General features: G+C 53.6%; 11 protein-coding genes across 11 annotated transcripts; 4 read left to right on the top strand and 7 right to left on the bottom strand.

Moving 5' to 3' along the window:
• Window positions 1-382: 382 nt before the first annotated feature.
• On the bottom strand, window positions 383-2,651 carry SNOG_09249 (hypothetical protein; the record flags this gene model as incomplete). The annotated part of the gene is made up of 5 exons (XM_001799496.1): window positions 383-909; window positions 966-1,327; window positions 1,381-1,594; window positions 1,685-2,133; window positions 2,182-2,651. The coding sequence occupies 5 exons, from the start codon at window positions 2,649-2,651 to the stop codon at window positions 383-385; spliced, it is 2,022 nt and encodes a 673-aa protein (XP_001799548.1).
• Window positions 2,652-3,081: 430 nt separating this feature from the next.
• Window positions 3,082-3,926, bottom strand: SNOG_09248 (hypothetical protein). The gene is made up of 3 exons (XM_001799495.1): window positions 3,864-3,926; window positions 3,697-3,809; window positions 3,082-3,506 (listed from the first exon to the last, which is right to left on the bottom strand). Exons 1-3 carry the CDS (start codon window positions 3,888-3,890, stop codon window positions 3,485-3,487), a joined length of 162 nt encoding a protein of 53 aa, XP_001799547.1. The 5' UTR covers window positions 3,891-3,926; the 3' UTR covers window positions 3,082-3,484.
• Window positions 3,927-4,256: 330 nt separating this feature from the next.
• SNOG_09247 (hypothetical protein) lies at window positions 4,257-5,177 on the top strand (the record flags this gene model as incomplete). The annotated part of the gene is made up of 1 exon (XM_001799494.1): window positions 4,257-5,177. One exon carries the CDS (start codon window positions 4,257-4,259, stop codon window positions 5,175-5,177), a length of 921 nt encoding a protein of 306 aa, XP_001799546.1.
• Window positions 5,178-5,853: 676 nt separating this feature from the next.
• SNOG_09246 (hypothetical protein) lies at window positions 5,854-6,273 on the bottom strand (the record flags this gene model as incomplete). Its single annotated transcript, XM_001799493.1, has 2 exons — window positions 5,854-6,173; window positions 6,222-6,273. The coding sequence occupies 2 exons, from the start codon at window positions 6,271-6,273 to the stop codon at window positions 5,854-5,856; spliced, it is 372 nt and encodes a 123-aa protein (XP_001799545.1).
• A 452-nt stretch (window positions 6,274-6,725) lies between these two features.
• Window positions 6,726-7,546, top strand: SNOG_09245 (hypothetical protein; the record flags this gene model as incomplete). The annotated part of the gene is made up of 5 exons (XM_001799492.1): window positions 6,726-6,768; window positions 6,828-6,916; window positions 6,968-6,991; window positions 7,094-7,218; window positions 7,281-7,546. 5 exons carry the CDS (start codon window positions 6,726-6,728, stop codon window positions 7,438-7,440), a joined length of 441 nt encoding a protein of 146 aa, XP_001799544.1. The 3' UTR covers window positions 7,441-7,546.
• A 737-nt stretch (window positions 7,547-8,283) lies between these two features.
• Window positions 8,284-10,030, bottom strand: SNOG_09244 (hypothetical protein; the record flags this gene model as incomplete). The annotated part of the gene is made up of 4 exons (XM_001799490.1): window positions 8,284-8,947; window positions 9,011-9,400; window positions 9,626-9,691; window positions 9,873-10,030. The coding sequence occupies 4 exons, from the start codon at window positions 10,028-10,030 to the stop codon at window positions 8,284-8,286; spliced, it is 1,278 nt and encodes a 425-aa protein (XP_001799542.1).
• On the top strand, window positions 9,793-10,000 carry SNOG_09243 (hypothetical protein; the record flags this gene model as incomplete). Its single annotated transcript, XM_001799491.1, has 2 exons — window positions 9,793-9,815; window positions 9,880-10,000. 2 exons carry the CDS (start codon window positions 9,793-9,795, stop codon window positions 9,998-10,000), a joined length of 144 nt encoding a protein of 47 aa, XP_001799543.1.
• A 544-nt stretch (window positions 10,031-10,574) lies between the features above and the next one.
• SNOG_09242 (hypothetical protein) lies at window positions 10,575-12,703 on the bottom strand (the record flags this gene model as incomplete). Its single annotated transcript, XM_001799489.1, has 2 exons — window positions 10,575-12,540; window positions 12,594-12,703. The coding sequence occupies 2 exons, from the start codon at window positions 12,701-12,703 to the stop codon at window positions 10,575-10,577; spliced, it is 2,076 nt and encodes a 691-aa protein (XP_001799541.1).
• Window positions 12,704-13,068: 365 nt separating this feature from the next.
• Window positions 13,069-13,755, bottom strand: SNOG_09241 (hypothetical protein; the record flags this gene model as incomplete). Its single annotated transcript, XM_001799488.1, has 3 exons — window positions 13,069-13,283; window positions 13,333-13,424; window positions 13,481-13,755. The coding sequence occupies 3 exons, from the start codon at window positions 13,753-13,755 to the stop codon at window positions 13,201-13,203; spliced, it is 450 nt and encodes a 149-aa protein (XP_001799540.1). The 3' UTR covers window positions 13,069-13,200.
• A 283-nt stretch (window positions 13,756-14,038) lies between these two features.
• On the bottom strand, window positions 14,039-15,733 carry SNOG_09240 (hypothetical protein; the record flags this gene model as incomplete). The annotated part of the gene is made up of 1 exon (XM_001799487.1): window positions 14,039-15,733. The coding sequence occupies one exon, from the start codon at window positions 15,731-15,733 to the stop codon at window positions 14,039-14,041; it is 1,695 nt and encodes a 564-aa protein (XP_001799539.1).
• A 459-nt stretch (window positions 15,734-16,192) lies between these two features.
• SNOG_09239 (hypothetical protein) lies at window positions 16,193-16,671 on the top strand (the record flags this gene model as incomplete). Its single annotated transcript, XM_001799486.1, has 2 exons — window positions 16,193-16,249; window positions 16,336-16,671. The coding sequence occupies 2 exons, from the start codon at window positions 16,193-16,195 to the stop codon at window positions 16,669-16,671; spliced, it is 393 nt and encodes a 130-aa protein (XP_001799538.1).
• Between the last annotated feature and the right edge of the window lie 204 nt (window positions 16,672-16,875).

The following is a 16,875-nucleotide window of genomic DNA, read 5'->3' as shown; positions in this document are numbered from 1 at the left end:
TGTGCTTGATTGGTTGTGACGGAACGGAACGCGTCCCGCAAAGCATTGACCAGGGACCGACATGGGAGGCCTTTCAAGTTTGCAGCAGCTGGCACTTTCAAGATGAGTGGTGTTGAATTAAAAACACGCGGGGCAAGTGTCGCGAATGATCAAGGCACAAATTGGGGTCATGTAGCTAGCGTTTCCATTGTTAACGGTGAAGTTCTGACCAGATTCGCGGTCCGAGCCGTGCTGGTTTCCCGCTAGATCTGATTAGTCCAAAACCAGAGCACAGCGTATGCACAATCTTAGTGATGACTTCATGGGAAACACACAATCTCCGACGGAGCTACAGGCTGTCTTCCGTGCAGTATCTACATATGTCCCAGTTCACTAAAGGTCGTCAATTCACTCCTAGCAGATCCGGCAGCTCAATCGAGTCTCGCTGCAATTCCTTACACATCTCCACGAACTCCTGCTTCTCCATTTCTGTCGCAAATTCAATCTTTGCCCCACTAATCACCTTTTCCTTTTCAATTTTCTTTGCGTCCTCCTTACCCTTGCCTTTGTCTTTACCACTTCCAGCGACAACACTGTCTTTCCGCATAGCTTTATCGCCTCTTTCCAGCGGCACTCTCAGGCCTTTGATCTTGACCTCTCGGTTCCCTTCGTCTTTGACCTTGATCGGATTACCAGATGAGTTGAGGTAGAATGCAAGATACCCGTCACGGAAGTCGGCAGAGAAGTGAATGAGGGCAATAATTGCGCCGGTGTCGTTGTCCTCCCATACGCGGAGGTTTTCGAGGCCACACATCTGTTCAGCGTAGGAGAAAGATTTGCCGATGCCTTCGTGGATGCGCATGGTCTTCTCGGTTCGGAATGTGGCGAGGAGCGTACGTCCCATCAGTTCATTCTGAAAAAGCGCAGCAGCTGTTGCACAGTGTTAGTCTTGTCGGCCTTAAGCATTACAACGAGGGTATACATACCATCACGTGTCTGGAAGACGTAATTTACCCAAGTTGTCCTAGCAAGCTTCGCGGGTCTGCTTCCGTGTTTGACGTCGTGGAACTTTAGCTCACAGGGCACAGTAATCGATACTTTGGTAGGAGAAAAGTAACTCGAGTATGGGATGTACATCTGCTCGTCGTCCATCCTGAGCTCCATACGAACAGTGTTATCATCACTGAATACCCAGATGGATGTGACAACTCGCACGGCTCGGGTCTCAGGGTCGTGGACTCGTTTTCGGACCACTGCTATTCGACAGTCTTCACAGACTGGGATCATTTCGACGTCTCTTGGGTCGTCTTCGTTAATTTGGTGGGAATACTGGGCTAATTTGCCACGGCTACACAAGGTTAACTTTGTACTGGAATCACCCCGCATCGACATGAAGCTTACACATCACATAGAACAGCTGAATTACGGAAGGCTTCCTTCTCGAAAGCCGCCTTCTGGCTCGTGGTCGTAGAGCTTCGATGCAACTTTCCAAGGTCTGCCGGCACTGTAGGCCGTGACGTTGGTCGCTCAACGTCCAACTGTGCAGTATATCCTAAGGCGGGAGGGGGCAGCAGTGATATGGCGCCACCACCCATGTGATCACGAACTTCTCGGCCTTCAGGGGTTGTAGGCAGATGTGTCATTATTTTAGCATTTGTCGAATATTGCTGGTTTATAAGCGGAGTCCCTGGGCTGGACCACCCACCAGAACTAGCTGTCGATGAAGCATAACTACTACTTGAGTAGCGGAGAGAAGATCCGCCAAAGCTAAACTCGGACACTCGCTTGTTGATTGGTGATGAGACTCTTGAATGAGGTATGGTCTCGGTGAGAGAGGAAGGGGATGTAGGCGGAACGGGATTATTAGGCGATATAGTGCGTTGTGGGGATGCGGGCAATGTCATCTTTCTTTGTTGTCGAGGTGGACTCGATGCATTCTGATTTATCGGATTTGGAGCTTCTGTGCCTGGTGATCTGGCTGGATGACGATCTGGGATTGGCGGAGATTGTTCAGTTGGAATAGCCAAAATCATGGTTTCCATCATGAGGTGAACTTCTTCTAGCTGCTCATCGATGTTGCATGGAGACTGCCATATGCCATCGATGCGATCCGCCATTGGACCTACAACACTTTCTATCCGCGAGTGTGATTTGCTTTAAGACATTAGAGGCTGAAATCTGGCAATGTAGAGACTTGCTTACCTATTGATTGCCTGTGTCAGGAGTTTGATAGAGCTGGCGTGCATCTGCAGAACGTCCATTAGGCAGTGCAAACCTCCTCCTTCTGTCGTCCATGTCATGGTAGCATACTCCGCCAACACCAGGTCGCTCCATGATCGCTCAATGGCAAAACCACCAACAGTTCTGTGCTTCTTGATGACTTGGTTTCGGTCAACGAGCGACTCTAGATCTTTGATAGTCCGCTCGCACGAGTCCAATATAACCCTGACGCCATGCTGGATATGTTCCGAAGCATCCTCTATCAGGCTATGGTCAGTTTCAGCATGTAATGCCTCGGCTAGCTGCTTCAGCTGCTTTGATAGACTGCTGACCCTTGTTTCAATCTCTTGAAACTCAGCCGGTGCACTTTTCTGACCAGCAATGAATGCTCGACCAATCTTCCAGGAGACTTGTGAAAGCATTAGGATGTCCCCAACAATGGGGACGGCCATTTTCACATGTGCTTGTGGACCATGTACGAAGGTGTAAGCGAAGGCTGTTAGGAACGCACAATACAAGCCGAGAATAACTTGCGACGCAGGCAAGAAGATCAAGATAGCTGGAAGTCAGAGAGCCGGATACCAGAAGATCTGGGGAAGGTCTCGCGATATAGTGAATATGGGGAATGCGTGGGGGCTATGAGGTGATCGTGGGTCCCAGGGCTAGGGAAAGGCCCGGCGCCATGCGACTGGGTATGCGGGTCCATCTTCGAGGTCCTGTGGAGCCTACGGGCGAGTTTTCAAGGTCGTTGAGGCTGATGGTGGAGGACCGCGAGGCACAGAACCTCAAGTCAGCCAGTGGGGCTAGCAAGGCGAGCACGTGGGGTCACCATTGGCATCTGCAGCTCCGAGAGCGAATCTGACAATTGCGCAGCCGAAGGATAGATTAGGGAAAGCGCTGCGGTTTCCAGTGGCTAAGAGACTATTGTAGTTTGGGTTTGTAGGCACCCAGGCTCCAGCAGTCGCAGCACGCTGGTGCTAGGCACAAATGTATGGGTCGGGCGCAACTCTGCATGGCAGTGGCATACGCCACGGCGCATGCCATGCTGCAAGGGTCTCATTAATCTGACTCTATGCTGTGGTTCGCATTCAATGCATTACCGACCCGTCTTGCGTATCCGAGTGCCGAATGCTGTAGTGTAGAGAGAAGAAAGTACTTTCCAAGACCGACCGGACCTGGGCATTAGCCCTCCAGCCGATCCAAGCCATCACGATCCCATAACCATTGCGCCTTCTTTATGTGGTATTTTACAGTAGTTGTGGAAACTCATAAACATGATCTGCGTCTATGCGAGTGGTGAAAAGAGTCTGTGTCTGTTAGTCGAGTTCAACAGAGATTCCGATCAACGATGCGCCGAATTATGGTCATGTGCTATTTTGCTCTTCTTGAGAGACGCAATAGCCTCTTCCAGCAATAATCCATGTGGGAATCATCTTCAAGTATCGAAAAGAAACTGGCGCTGGTGGCCGCAGAACAGATGCCGTGGGATAGACTCACCGGATGAGAGATGGCTTCGGCTCGCTGCGGGCGTATCCGAGGTAGAGGATCAATGGGAGATAGCCATAGTGGATGGCAACACGGGAGACATCGATGATGCGGGCGATGCGCTCCTAGATATGTGTGAGTATGTTGGCTGTCCAAGGATGATGGGGCTCTGAACACACCTTTGACTCCTCCGAGATTGTGAACATTGCGAGGTCCCGTTGCTTTGTATGGTAGGAGGTCGATAGTCGTGTACGTGGACGCGAAGACGAGGTCGTGGTGGGATGACGAAGTAGTCTTTTGGATGATGAAGGCAAAGCTACACCAAAATCTTGAAGCCGGGGTGCGGGTGATCTAGCCGTGTCTGGCCTAGCACACTCTCCAAGCTCCTCCAAAAGTTCGACCACCGCCTGCTCCGCAACCTCACCGCCGCCAGAATTTGACAGGGTACTAATCAGGCTGAGCACCTTGTGTGGTCTTTCAATCTGATTCTTTCGACAGCAATAGTGTCATCATGTCAGCCCCCAGCTCCCGTCATTGGTACGTCCATTACGCCTGCAAAGTATGATGCACGAATGCTGATGCGCCGCAGGGAACAGAACAAGGAAGCCACGGTATACGTCGGCAATCTTCATGAGCGCGTGTCTCCTAGGATTCTACACGAGCTCATGCTCAATGCTGGTCGCGTGCGCAATGTCAACATGCCCGTCGACCGCGTCAACGGCCAGCACCAAGGCTTCGGCTTCGTCGAGTTCCATACCGAGGAGGAAGCAGACTATGCGCCCAAGGTCATGAACAATGTCATGCTTCACGGCAATCGGATACGAGTCAACAAGGCGTCCGCGGACAAGCAGAAGAATGTCGAGATTGGCGCAGAGCTGTTCATCGGTAATCTCGACCAGATGGTGGACGAGAAGACCCTCTACGACACGTTCGGCCAGTTCGGGCCGCTCATCAACGCGCCCAAAGTTGCCCGCGACGAGAGCAACATGTCCAAAGGCTATGGCTTCATCTCATATGGCGACTTCGAGTCTTCTGACGCTGCTATTGCCAGCATGCATGGCCAGTACATGATGAATAAGCAAATCTCGGTTCAATACGCGTACAAGAAAGACGGCAAAGGCGAGAGACACGGAGACGAAGCAGAGCGTATGCTTGCGAAGCAGGCCAAGGCACACGGTGTTGCACCAGCGGTGCAGCCACTGCCAGCGCATCTTTTCCAAGTACCCCAAGGCGCGTCCATGGCCACAGGATCAAACATGCATCCGGCCGGGATTCCAGTTGCGCCCAACGGCCCAGGCGGTGGATTTGGTCGGCCAATTGCTCCTCCCGTAGGCATGCCTTCACTCCCACCGGCGCCAGTAGGTCTGCCAGCTCGACCGCCAAGTGGTGCGCCTGTGAATATGTATGCCCCGCCCGGTTTCGGTCCAACACCACCCATGAATGGACCACCACCAGGCTTCCCACCGCCTGGTTTCGGACAACCTCCCAGGTAGATCTTGGTTTACCCAAGTTGATGAAGTATAGAGGTGGTGCCGTGGGGCTTCGAATCTCGCTCAGAATTCAACGGGCATCGGACAACGAGCAATCAAGGACTTTCAACGCCACAAGTAGCCTCATGATCACAACGATCGTCCAACGTGCATCTACATGCACTCTACTATATGCTTAAAACTGCTACATCTGGACACCAATCGCTAAGCATCCCTGAAAAAATGAGCGAAGGCAAGACGACAGTGTGTGACAAAAGTGGCATCGAATTTGGGAAATACCCAGGAAAGGATGCGGGGGCGCAGCATAGCCTCGGAGAAGCCAATATTAGGACCAGGCGACGGGCCAAGCTCGAAGTCACATGTTGAATTATGGCACATACCATCCTGGTCACTTGCTCATGATCGACCTACGAAATTTCCCATTTCGACCCTGCTCATACCGACAAAGCGTTCTTGGACTGCACACTAAGTGCCATACAGGCTGAAGAGAGGCATGGTATGGTCTTTCACGAATGAAGTAGAATTGGCCACGCTTACCAGATGAGGATATAGTGACATAGGAAATCTGAATAATAGGAAACCTTCAAGAGAGCAAGTCCTAAACGCAAAATTAACCCCGACCCTGCCCATGACAAATGAGATGAATGTGAAGAAAGATATCAGTCGAACGCTCTCAGTCCTACGAAAAGCTAACAAACTTCGGGTCGCGCGGTACACCGTCTGCACCGATGTTGTTCTTCTTGAAACGATCTTGCATATATATGCGTCTCGCTTCATCGAAATCCACACCCCTTCGCTTCATGATGCGCATGACCTCCTTCTTGCCTGCATCATCTAATCCCTGTCGTGAATCGCCAGCTTCAACATTGCTGGATAGGTCAAAGGCAGAAGATGAGAGACCAGCTTCGATATCATCGCGGAAAGATGTTGGTAAGCGCGTGTAGATCGGCTCGGGGATAGGCAGGAGGTGTAGCCAGCGTTGACGGGTAAAGTATAGGGCTGGATTGCGTCAGTGGACGAGACATGGATCAATGTAGAGTGGCATACCGGTCGCGCAGACGAGGATTGCAAGCCAGATGGAATAGAACAGGTAGCCCATATTGAAGCACTTTGTACAGTATCCCCTACGGTGGGGTGCTTGCGCGGCGCGTCGGAGCCGTTCGGGAGTGCTCGATAGAGCCTCAAGGAGTGAAGGAGTGAAGGAGTGAAGGAGCGAGTGGTTACAAAAGGGAGACGGTGTGTGATAGGTTTCCGTGCTATCGCGGGATCATCAAGATTTCACCACAAGAGATTACTTTGAATACGAGGCGTGGAGACACCTGTAATGTTTGACTGTCGCGGCCGCTCACGCAGCACCGCCTCACGCCAAGCCTTATGCTTCCATCGTCACTTCCGCGCTTCCGTGGCTGGGCAATGCGCGGCCTTTCGTTTCTCCGACCACTAACTGCGCCAGCCGAATTGGGTAACGCAGACGAGAAGCTGCCACCAACGACCGCCGAACTTCTCGAGAATAGCGACAAGCCCAAACTTCACGATCAAAGCAAATTCAAAATGGCCGCCACTATTCCCGGAGACCTTGCGTGGGAGATCACCAGTGAGTGACCGGAATTGAAAAGAGAGCGGATTTGGGATTTGGAGCTGATTTGTGGGCAGAGGGACACAGCGCAACCCTTGTCAAGAGGGCGAACGGCGTGCAGTTCTCGCGCGACCCCCTCAACCTGAGGAACTTGTACAGCCGCAAGGTATGTTGTCGTCTGGGCAAAATTCGAGTGCATTGGACTGACTTGCTGCAGAATGAGGGCCAGATCGCCAACAAGGTACGACAACACGAACTCCCACGAATCACCAAAGTCCTCGACGAACACCTTTGCGCATCCAGACGAACAAGAGACAGGAATCGGTACTGACTACGCGAATAGGCCATCGGCATCATCCCCGGCAAGGAGGGCGGTGTCACTCTGCTTGTAAAGAAGAGCGACAAGCACCACCAGCCCGCATTCTCCACCCAGACCACCACCTTCGGTCCCTCGCGATCAACCCGCAAGTACGTCTTCCACCACTTGTCCCAACAACAGACCAACCCAGGACATGCACTAACGTCCACAGGACCTTCGCCGGCATCGTCAACTCCACCACTAAGCGCAACTACCGCCCAGACCTCCGCCAGGACGCCGTTGCCCGCGCCTCCGCCATCCGCAAGAGCCAGAGGGCCGTCAAGGCCGACAAGCCCACCAAGGTCCGGGGCGCCAAGGCCCAGAAGGCTTAGATGATGAGTGGAAGATAGGGCCGGAGTTTACTTCATATGGGTTCATTTGGGTCTCATGATTAAGGATGGGATGCATGACCGAAAAGGCTAGGTCTTCATAGCGAAAGGGTCCGGCTGAAATGAATATGCTTGAAAACCCACCGATGTGTTCAAGAGATTTGTTGCATGTACACTGACGCAATTGTGCCCTAACTAATCAAGTACGGTGTTCAACGCAACGCATAGCCATGTCGTATCTCATTATCATAGAGAGAGTGCTCGAAAGATACTGCCCGTTTTTTGCCTGCTGACAAAAAAATCAGGTATCACTGCGGTCGTGCTACGATATACGACGTTCCACAAGTAGGGCAGGTGAAATCTCGCCGGTTTGCACTGCAATCCTTAGCCTCACGGAGACAGCTTCGGTTAGGAGTAGACCGCATTGCCAGTTTCCGCATCCGCGCTTACACTAGCGTCGAAGAGAGGGAAACAAAGTGACACATATGGTGATACTGTAACTCTAGCCAGAAGCGAGAGTACTAAACGGAAAAACAAGTATCTCTGGCGTGACCAACGAGATACACAACATGATCGAACTTGAAAGGAAGTATAACCTTGAGTCCAGTCTAGGCATACGATACCATATCCAATCACCATTTTACATTATCTGGGTCCCTCAGATCTGGATCCTACTACACACAAACCGACATCGAAGTCGCCGGGTATCAAAAGTCCTAAACACCGTCCTCATTGAGAACTTCTTGGGGCGCTTCGTCCTGCTCTCAAAGCCAGCTGACATCCAGTCCAAGATCAGGTCCAAAACCCAGCCCCAGACTGCAGCCAAGCGAAGAGAAAAGAAATGGCTCAACGACCACCCTGAGGACCACCCTGCCCTCCAGCAATGAAGTTGAAAAACGCATTCGCCATCCCACCCACAACGAACTGCCCCCAAGGAGCCTGCGCCTGCGCCTGCGCCTGCGGCATCGGCACCGGCTGAAACCCAACCTGCCCACCCACCCCATCCAACCTCCGTCCTGCGTGTTCGATAAGCGCATTAACCTGCTCTTCGCCCATGCCCTCGGGCACCCAATTTCTCGGATCAACCGCGACATCCCGCCGTCCATGCGGACATCCCTCTGCATGCACCACATTCACCGTATACGGCACCAGACACACCCAGCAGAACCCATGCCGGCACCGGTGACACGTCATGTGGTCGCAACCGCCGGATTTCTCGATGTTGACGCCGCATTGCGGGCACGGCTTCGCGCCCATGGATTTTATCTGCGCGAGCGAGGAGGCATCTTCGGCGGCGGCGGCGCTGTTGCAGCCTGTGCGCGGGTGCCAGGGGCGGTTGCAGGTTAGGCAGAGAGAGGAGGCGCAGTAGGGGCAGGAGATTTGTTGTTTGGTGGAGCGAGAGGTGGGGATGCAGGTGTCGGTGGAGAAGTACTTGCCGCACATGGGCGAGAGGCAGGCGATGAAGGTGGGGGAGGCGGAGAGGAGGTGTTTTACGAGGGCTTTGTCGAAGCTGGTGGATTGTTAGTTATCTCCTCTCAATCTGCATGGTTGGGGGGAGGGGACTGTGACTTACTCGACGAACAAGGCTTTATTGGTAAAAGCGTGCTTCAGTGTGGTGTAGTCGAGCACATGCGCGCATCCGGGCACAGGACAGGCGAGTTCTGCTTCGCCGAGCTGGCGCTGGGAGATCTTGACGCTGATCATTTTCTGGATGCATTGGCCGCAGGTATTCTCGAAGTGCTCGCAGGCGTCCTCATGGCCGTCCAGGCGGAAGCAGGTAGCAACGCCCTTGGTCGAGGCGCAGAGGGAGCACTCGCGCTTGACTGGCGGCGCCTTCTTCTTCTTCTCCTTCTTGCCAGTAGCTTTCTCAGAGGACTCCTTGGGCTTGACGATAGCGCCGCCTCGAGTACGCGGGACGGTGAGGGCAGGTTGCTTGCCAGCTGGTTTGCGCGCGGCACGCTTCCTAGGCGCTGGGGACGTGACTGGTTCGGGCGGAGGAGTGTCTTCTAGAGCGATTGGATTACCGCGAGAACCTTCTCGGCCGGTGGATTCTGCATAGAGAACACGTCGTGTTGGATTTGCCCGGAGGCGAGTTGAGGGTGCCATGAGAGGTCGAGATTGAGGAGATTAGAGGCGCTGTGCCGTAAACAAAAGGATTGGGGAGTGGGAAGGTAGGTCAGGTAAACACCGGAACTCCGGGCCGTGCGAGAGGTCGACAATGTTGTAGGCTTTCACAAGCAGCTGGAGCGGGTACCTATGCGGCTGTCCGTTTGTGTCACTGGAACTAGTGCGTAGTGAAGTGTTTGCACGGGAACTTTACGAGCGAAAGAGTGGCCCGCACGTGAGACAGATGCTATGAAAGATGTTTTCCAGCTGAAGTAAGTTAAGACGGAAAAAAACTGAATGGGGTGCTGGTGGGAAGCTAGCGATATCACATAAGAGCCATTGGCTTGTTGACAACGAGGACAATGAGGACAATGCGAACAAGAAGGACAACGAGGACAACGAGGACAACGAGGACAACGAGGACAACGAAATGAGCACTCTTACCACCGTCTTTTAAGCATCGAAAAGTTTTAATAAAAGCACTCATCTCGTCTCCATGCAGAAGATGGACCTTCCTTCTCCCTGAACACGCCCGGGTAATAAACGCCGTGAGATGATATTTCAGCATATCCGCATGTCAATGACCCTTGCCAACTGCGTCTAGCTACGACACAAATACAAATTCGAGACATTGAGGATATTGCGGGAGCAATTTCACACTATCGCCAACTGAAGTGGAGGAGTGATGTTTCACTGTGATGTTAGACATGCGGGCTGCCGCGGCGAGCAATGACGGCCAACGCAGCCCGAGACATGAATGCTTAGGTTTCAGAATGCATGTATTACGGCGAGCTGAGGATGGTCATAGACAGTCTTAAATTTTGCTAGCCGGTCTATCACCACTGTCTCTGAGGCTAGAAGGCCAATGTGTTTCGTATGGTACAAACAGTTCCAAGAAAAATAGACATCGCTCCAATATCCAAAAACAACAGATAGGAGGACGCTCTCTCTCGCTCGGCCGGAATCACAGCCTTATGATCATATCGTACATTCTCCATCATCTATCCATACGTCCCTCCTACACCGATATTTTACATCCCCGCAACGTTCACCACCTCACCCACCTCCCCCTTGTATCTCCTCTTCCTCTCCTCAATCTCCTCCCTCGCCCTCGCATCCCTCTCCCCCCTCCCCACCCCCTTAACAAACTGCAACAATCTCAATGCCCCCGTGGGCGTAACCCCCTCTACCCTCCTCGCCTGCCCCACGCTCTCGGGCCGCGCAACCTCCAGCGCGCGCTTCTCCTCGTAGCTCAGTCCAAAAATAGCTTCGTACGATAAATCGTCGGGCAGGCGGAGGTGCTCATCCTTGAGCCAGCGCGCCTGCGAGACAGATTGGTAGGCGACGTACGGCGCGTATGTGGACTCGATGTGTACGCGGTCCTGTATGCGTGGTGAGAAATTGGCGATTTGCGGAAGGATAGATGTGAGGGATGAGGGTGTTGTGGAGGGGAGGCGGAGGAGGTCGTATGCGGAGCGTTTGGTCGAGTCGTTGCGGACGGCAAAGCCGTGTTTATTCCAATCGGACCAGCCCAGCGTCTTTTCTTGCAGGAGGGAAGTAAGCTCCGCCATGTCGGCTGCGTCACGCGAAAAGGCGGTCCAGCGGGGCGAGCGCACGACGCCGGCAGTGTGGCCTTTGGCGGTCAGGCGTGTGTCGGCGTTGTCGGCGCGCGCGGACATGCGGTATTCTGAGCGCGAGGTAAACATGCGGTAGGGCTCGGAGACGCCTTTGGTGATGAGATCGTCGATCATGATGCCGATGTAGCCGTCTGCGCGGGTGAGGATCATGGCGGGTTTGTTGAGGGATCTGAGGCCGGCGTTGATGCCAGCGATGACGCCTTGGCCGGCGGCTTCTTCGTAACCTGTTGTACCATTGATCTGGCCAGCAAGGAAGAGGCCGGATATGTTCTTGGTTTCGAGCGTTGAGCGGAGGTGGCGTGGGTCGACGTAGTCGTACTCTACTCCGTAGCCGGGTTGGAGCATGTTGACGTTCTCAAGTCCTCTTACGGTCTTGAGCATCTCGATCTGAACGTCTGCTGGCACAGTACATGATATGCCGTTGGGGTAGATGACGTCGTTGTCGAAGCCTTCTGGTTCCAGCCATATGATATGCGAGGTCTTGTCTGTGAAGCGTATGACCTTTGACTCCAATGACGGGCAATATCGCGGCCCCTTCACAGTCTCCCGGATATGTATCGATTTGTCCAGGTTGTTTCGTATAACGTCGTGCGTCGCTTCATTCGTTCGTGTCTCGTGATTCAGTAATTGCTGCTCGACCTGCACCCTTTCGTTCAGATAGCTGAACGGCATCGGCGGTTGGTCTCCTTCTTGCGCATCCAGTGTTTTGAAATTAATGCTCTTCCCATCCAACCGTGGCGGCGTCCCAGTCTTTAACCTCCCCAAAGTGAACCCCGCGTCTCTTAAGCTCTTGCTCAAACCAAATGTCGCAGCTTCACCCATGCGCCCCGACGGGTACGCGTCAAGTCCAATATGTATCTCACCCCCCAAAAATGTGCCTGTCGTAATAACCACATTTCCCGTTGGTATGATCTCCCCACTTTCTAGCCTCACACCAGTGATTCTGCCATATCGTCCCTTCACGCCCTCCTCTTGCGTCTGATCAACAATGATATCCGCCACGCTTCCCTCCAACACACTCAGCCCTTCATAATTCAGCATCTCCTCTTTCATGTACTTCTTATACAGCGACCGATCGATTTGCGCTCGTGGCCCCCACACCGCAGGTCCCTTCTTCCGGTTCAGCACTCGGAACTGTGTGCCCGCTTTATCTACTATGCGCCCCACCACACCGTCCAGGGCGTCAATTTCGCGGAGCATGGTACCCTTTCCGATGCCGCCAAAGGAAGGATTGCACGAGCATACACCGAGGTTGTCGTGTTTGGGCGTTATGAGGGCGGTTCGGGCGCCGGATCGTGCCGCTGCTGCAGAGGCTTCGCAGCCTGCGTGGCCGCCGCCGATGACGATCACATCGTAGGGTCTAGAGTCGTGTCAGAAAAGCGTGAATAGTGTGTCGACGCAGGACAGGCGTACTGTGAAGTGCCAGAAACTGTCGCAAAGCTTCTCTGCCTGCGATTGGATGACCGGACGCGGGGCGCATGGCCCCAGAGCTGGCGAGCTCGCTGAGGCACGAGTCTTTGCATGTTTGTGGGGTGGAGGGCGTGGTGGAGGGCGTGGTGGAGGGCGTGGTGGAGGGCGTGGTGGAGGGCGTGGTGGAGGGCGTGGTGGAGGGGCGGCGTGTAGAGGTACAAAAAGTTGGGATGTCAACTCGGGAGTCCGATGGTTCGCCGCACGCCACCAAAGTACATCCGTACACTATCGGCAATACATAGGAGCAAAATACTCATGTACTTCAGACAGAACGTGGATTAAGTATAGAAGCATATAGCTTTCCTGAATAAAGACGTTACATTTCCAAGCTTGTTTGTTTAAAGCTGCGAAGAAAAAAGGTATCATTCATTACGCACCACAGCTCAAAAGTCCTCCCAGAGCGGAGATCAAATAAGGAAGAAAACTCCGCAAGTAGTTATACACCGAGCGACACGTAAACCTGTCTCTCAAGAAGTCCTCCAGCACCGAAGAAAGTGATCACCTAATCGTCCATTCACATCTTTCCTGTCTAAACGGATCATCGTGCCCTCTATCGAGAGCCTTCCTGCACAAGCCCCTCATCATTCGTCTCAACACTCTCATTACGAGGACGCTGAAGAACGTCGAAGTTCCCTATCATCACGTTAGCTCTTGCCTTCATAACCTCAAGAGGACAACCTACTCGCGATCAAACTCAAATTCGACCTCGGCGCACCCGTCTCCTTATCCTCATAAGTCTCCATACGCGCATCAGCCTCGACATACAGTAGCGATCTATCACACACGTCAATTCTGCAAGCCCCCCTTCCCATCCACAACATCCCACTCACCCCTTCGGCACACTCAGCAGATACTCCTTCTGCGCGCCCTCGACAAAGCTCGCCACGCGAAACCAGCTCGTCTTCTGCTTCTCGCCCTTTCCATAGTTGGTGCCCACGACGTAGCGCACAAGCGTGCGGTCCCCGGAGACCTGTACTTCCTCCGGCGCGGTGCCGAGGCGGCCGACGACGGTCATTTTGGCGAGCTGCGAGGCGCGGGTGCTGGAGAAGGCGCGGGTCGCGGAGAGCGCGGGGGTGCGCAGCGTGGGGCGGAGGAGGAATGACATTGTGGTGTGTTTGTTTTGGTGGGTGTGGAGGGAGGAATTGGGTGTTTGTTGACGGTCGTGGTGCTGTGTGATTGTGGGGATGGGATTCGCGTCGCGGTCGTGCAACCCGACTCATCGAGATTGGTGGGCGCGTTGCGGGTGCCAAGACTTTGGTTGGGGTAGGGCAGGGCGAATCAGAACGCAATTGAATACGACGGGGATGAAACTAGGATGTAATTTGCTATGTAGTATGGGTATATGCTTTTAGATCCCAAGACGCCTTCAATGCCTACTCGCGCTATCATCATCTCTTCGCTCTCTTGCTGTCCCTCTCGTCTTCATCACTGTCGTAATCCTTGTATATCCCCTTGGGCTGCGTTTTATCCCACGCGCCTGTAAACACATTCTTCTCGCCGGCTTTGGGTGCATATTTAAGCAGCGCCTCTCTCGGGTCCTCATCTCGCATGTCACTTCCATCAATCTGCTCCATCACGTACTTCTGGTCCGGCGTGGACTTGGCAAACGGCGTCACGGCAGGTATATGTGGTCGTCTGGGATCCCTGCTTCGCCCTGATGCTGTCAAGCCGACGGTGGGATGTCGTGCTGCGAAGGAACCAGGCGTTGGACCGCCACCTGTGCTTTGGCCGTCGCCAGACATGCCCAGGGGATCCATGTCGACTGTGAGGTTGGGGTCGTCATCAAGATGACGTTTCTTGGGAGCTTTGCTGAGGATGGATAGGGCGCCACCAGTGGATAGGGCGGGGTTGAAGAGGATTGTCGTCTGACCGTTCGCTGATCCAGTGAAGATTTGGTTGAGCCTGGGATGCCAGTTCACGGCGATGAGAGGCGATCCCGGTGTTACTGGGGTGACGAGCTCTGGGCGGAGAGTTGCTGGGTTGAGGATGTGTAGATGTCCAGTTTCCGACCCGGTTATTATACTCTGGGAGTTCGGCGCAAACTTGATGTTTGACGTAGGGTACTGCGACGATGTCGATGTATGCGAGGTCGTGTTGAGCGGCGTCTTGAACTTCCTCGTATCCCACAGCTTAATCGTGTCGTCTCCACCTCTTGTAATGACCAGCCTGCCATCAGCACTGATATCAATCCCACTCGTCCAAGTGTCCTTCACGTGTGCGTCTCGAATCTCCCCCGTAGGTCGATGGAATGGCCCTTCACCTCCCCACATGACAAGACTGCCATCCAGCGCCGCAGAAACAATCATACTGCTATTTCCCTCAGCCGCCGCACCCCAAGCAATGGTAGTCATCCTCGTCATGCCCGCACTTCCAGCCGCTCTCGACTTGTGCACAATAACCTCCTCTTGCTTCATCCTCTTATTCACATCCCATATCCTCACCGTACTATCCGTTCCCGCCGTCACAAAGCGGTCGCGGATCGTTGGATGCCATGCGCAGCTGGTGAGGTCTGCTGTATGTCCCTTGGTATTATGCTTGTCTCTCAGATACATGTCACCCTTCACAAACTCGGCGATCTGTTCGCCATCCCTGTTAAACAGCCTCGCTTGAGGCGTCGCCGTGATGCACAGAAACTGCCCCCCTGAGTGCGGACCAAACAGCACCTGGTGTATCGAATGCGACTCGGCGTTTTGCGACGGCTTGGTGACAAATGGATCAACCGTTTTGAACGCACGAATGGTACTCGGTGTAAGCGCACTCAGGTCATGTAGCTTGAGCATGCAGTCGTTGCTCCCCGTGATCAGGCGCGTGCCCGAGCCGTCGAGCGCAATCGTGGTAATTGCGCGCTCATGCGTCTTGATAGCCAATTCGTGTGTGACTGGGAACTCGTCCTCTTCATCGCTGTCGTCGTCATCGCTATCGTCGTCCGAGTCGGGTTCCTTCTTTGCTCGTTTATTCTCGTCCACGACCGGTCTGCGCGCGCGCTCGATTTGCGCCTCGACGTTTACGGAGCCATCTTTCTTGCCGAATTCCGAGGGCATGAATTGGCGCAGAGCCTCGTCGTCGTCCGCGGAGAAGTCCATTATCGATCGTGCATGGCAATGCGGGAATTGCTTACGAACGTCGTTGTGCTTTGCAAGCTTCACGGGATTTTGGCGAGGATAGCTGAGGTGCAGGCTGCAAGGTGACGTGATCCCGGACCCTCACTCGCGCTAGAGGTAGACTAGCACAAATCCAGCAACATGTTCATATCCACTTCTTGAATCTCACTTGGTGGACTTGCATACATTAATCATGGTCAAAGATTCTACGAGCCTCAGTCGGCTTCACTAATGAGCCAGTTTTAGATACTCGCCCACTCAATCTCTGCACTCGAGCAATAATGTGAATTTCAAAGCAGGCACTATGTTCAAGCCGGTTAATACTCCGCGTAGACTAGTCACAAGCTTGACGACAGTATGAAGGCCGGTGCTGCTGTAGATATAAAAAGTGCAAACTCGCCCTTAGATTTCAACCATCAGCCTCATACATACTCCTTGATCATGACGACAACCACCCGCACCCTCATCGTCTTCGGCGCCGGCCCGGGCATCGGTAACGTACTTCTCTCTTCCCTTTCATCTTCCATTATCCCCTTCCCTTTTTCCCGCCCTCCTTAATCAACGTCACTGACCCATTTCCCCAGCACGTCGCCGCAGAATTCGCCTCCAAAGACATAAACCACATAATCCTGCTCTCCCGCAACACTCAACGCCTGCAAAACGAAGACGCCCCATTCGTATCCGCAGCCTCCAAGGACGTCAAGGTCGACATCTTGCAAATCGACCTCTCCGACCTCGCCTCAATCCCTGCGGTTTTAAAAGAGTTGGACAATTTGACAACCAACGAATCCGTCGAAATCATCTTCTTCAACGCCGCGCGCATCCACCCGTCTCCCATCCTCTCCACGCCTGTGCAGGAGATAGATGAGGATTTACGTGTGCGTTCACTCCTTGCCTTTGTTGGCCTCTCCGGCTACTAACCCAGGCAGACAACGACTCTATCACTCTACCTAATCGCTCAACATTTCCTCCCCCATCTCACTAGCCTCTCCCAAAGCTCCGCCTCCACCTCCTCTCCCCTTAAGCCCGCGCTACTGGTAACAAACAGCGCCCTACCCCACTCCCCCGTGCCGGAATTACTCTCGCTAAGCCTAGTGAAAGCCGCGCAGAGGAATATGGTGCAG

Source organism: Parastagonospora nodorum (assembly GCF_000146915.1).
Source record: "Parastagonospora nodorum SN15 chromosome Unknown scaffold_14, whole genome shotgun sequence".
NCBI classification, from domain to species: domain Eukaryota; kingdom Fungi; phylum Ascomycota; class Dothideomycetes; order Pleosporales; family Phaeosphaeriaceae; genus Parastagonospora; species Parastagonospora nodorum.
The sequence above is the reverse complement of the archived record's forward strand: the minus strand, read 5'-3'. Positions and strand labels throughout refer to the sequence as shown.

What these genes read in the sequence shown, in the direction of transcription:
- SNOG_09248 (XM_001799495.1), bottom strand. Translation starts at nt 3,890, where the DNA reads ATGTTCACAATCTCGGAGGAGTCAAAG. An exon ending in CAATCTCGGAGGAGTCAAAG is followed by an intron (nt 3,810 to 3,863) that starts GTGTGTTCAGAG and finishes ACACATATCTAG; the next exon opens with GAGCGCATCGCCCGCATCAT. An exon ending in CCGAAGCCATCTCTCATCCG is followed by an intron (nt 3,507 to 3,696) that starts GTGAGTCTATCC and finishes TAACAGACACAG; the next exon opens with ACTCTTTTCACCACTCGCAT.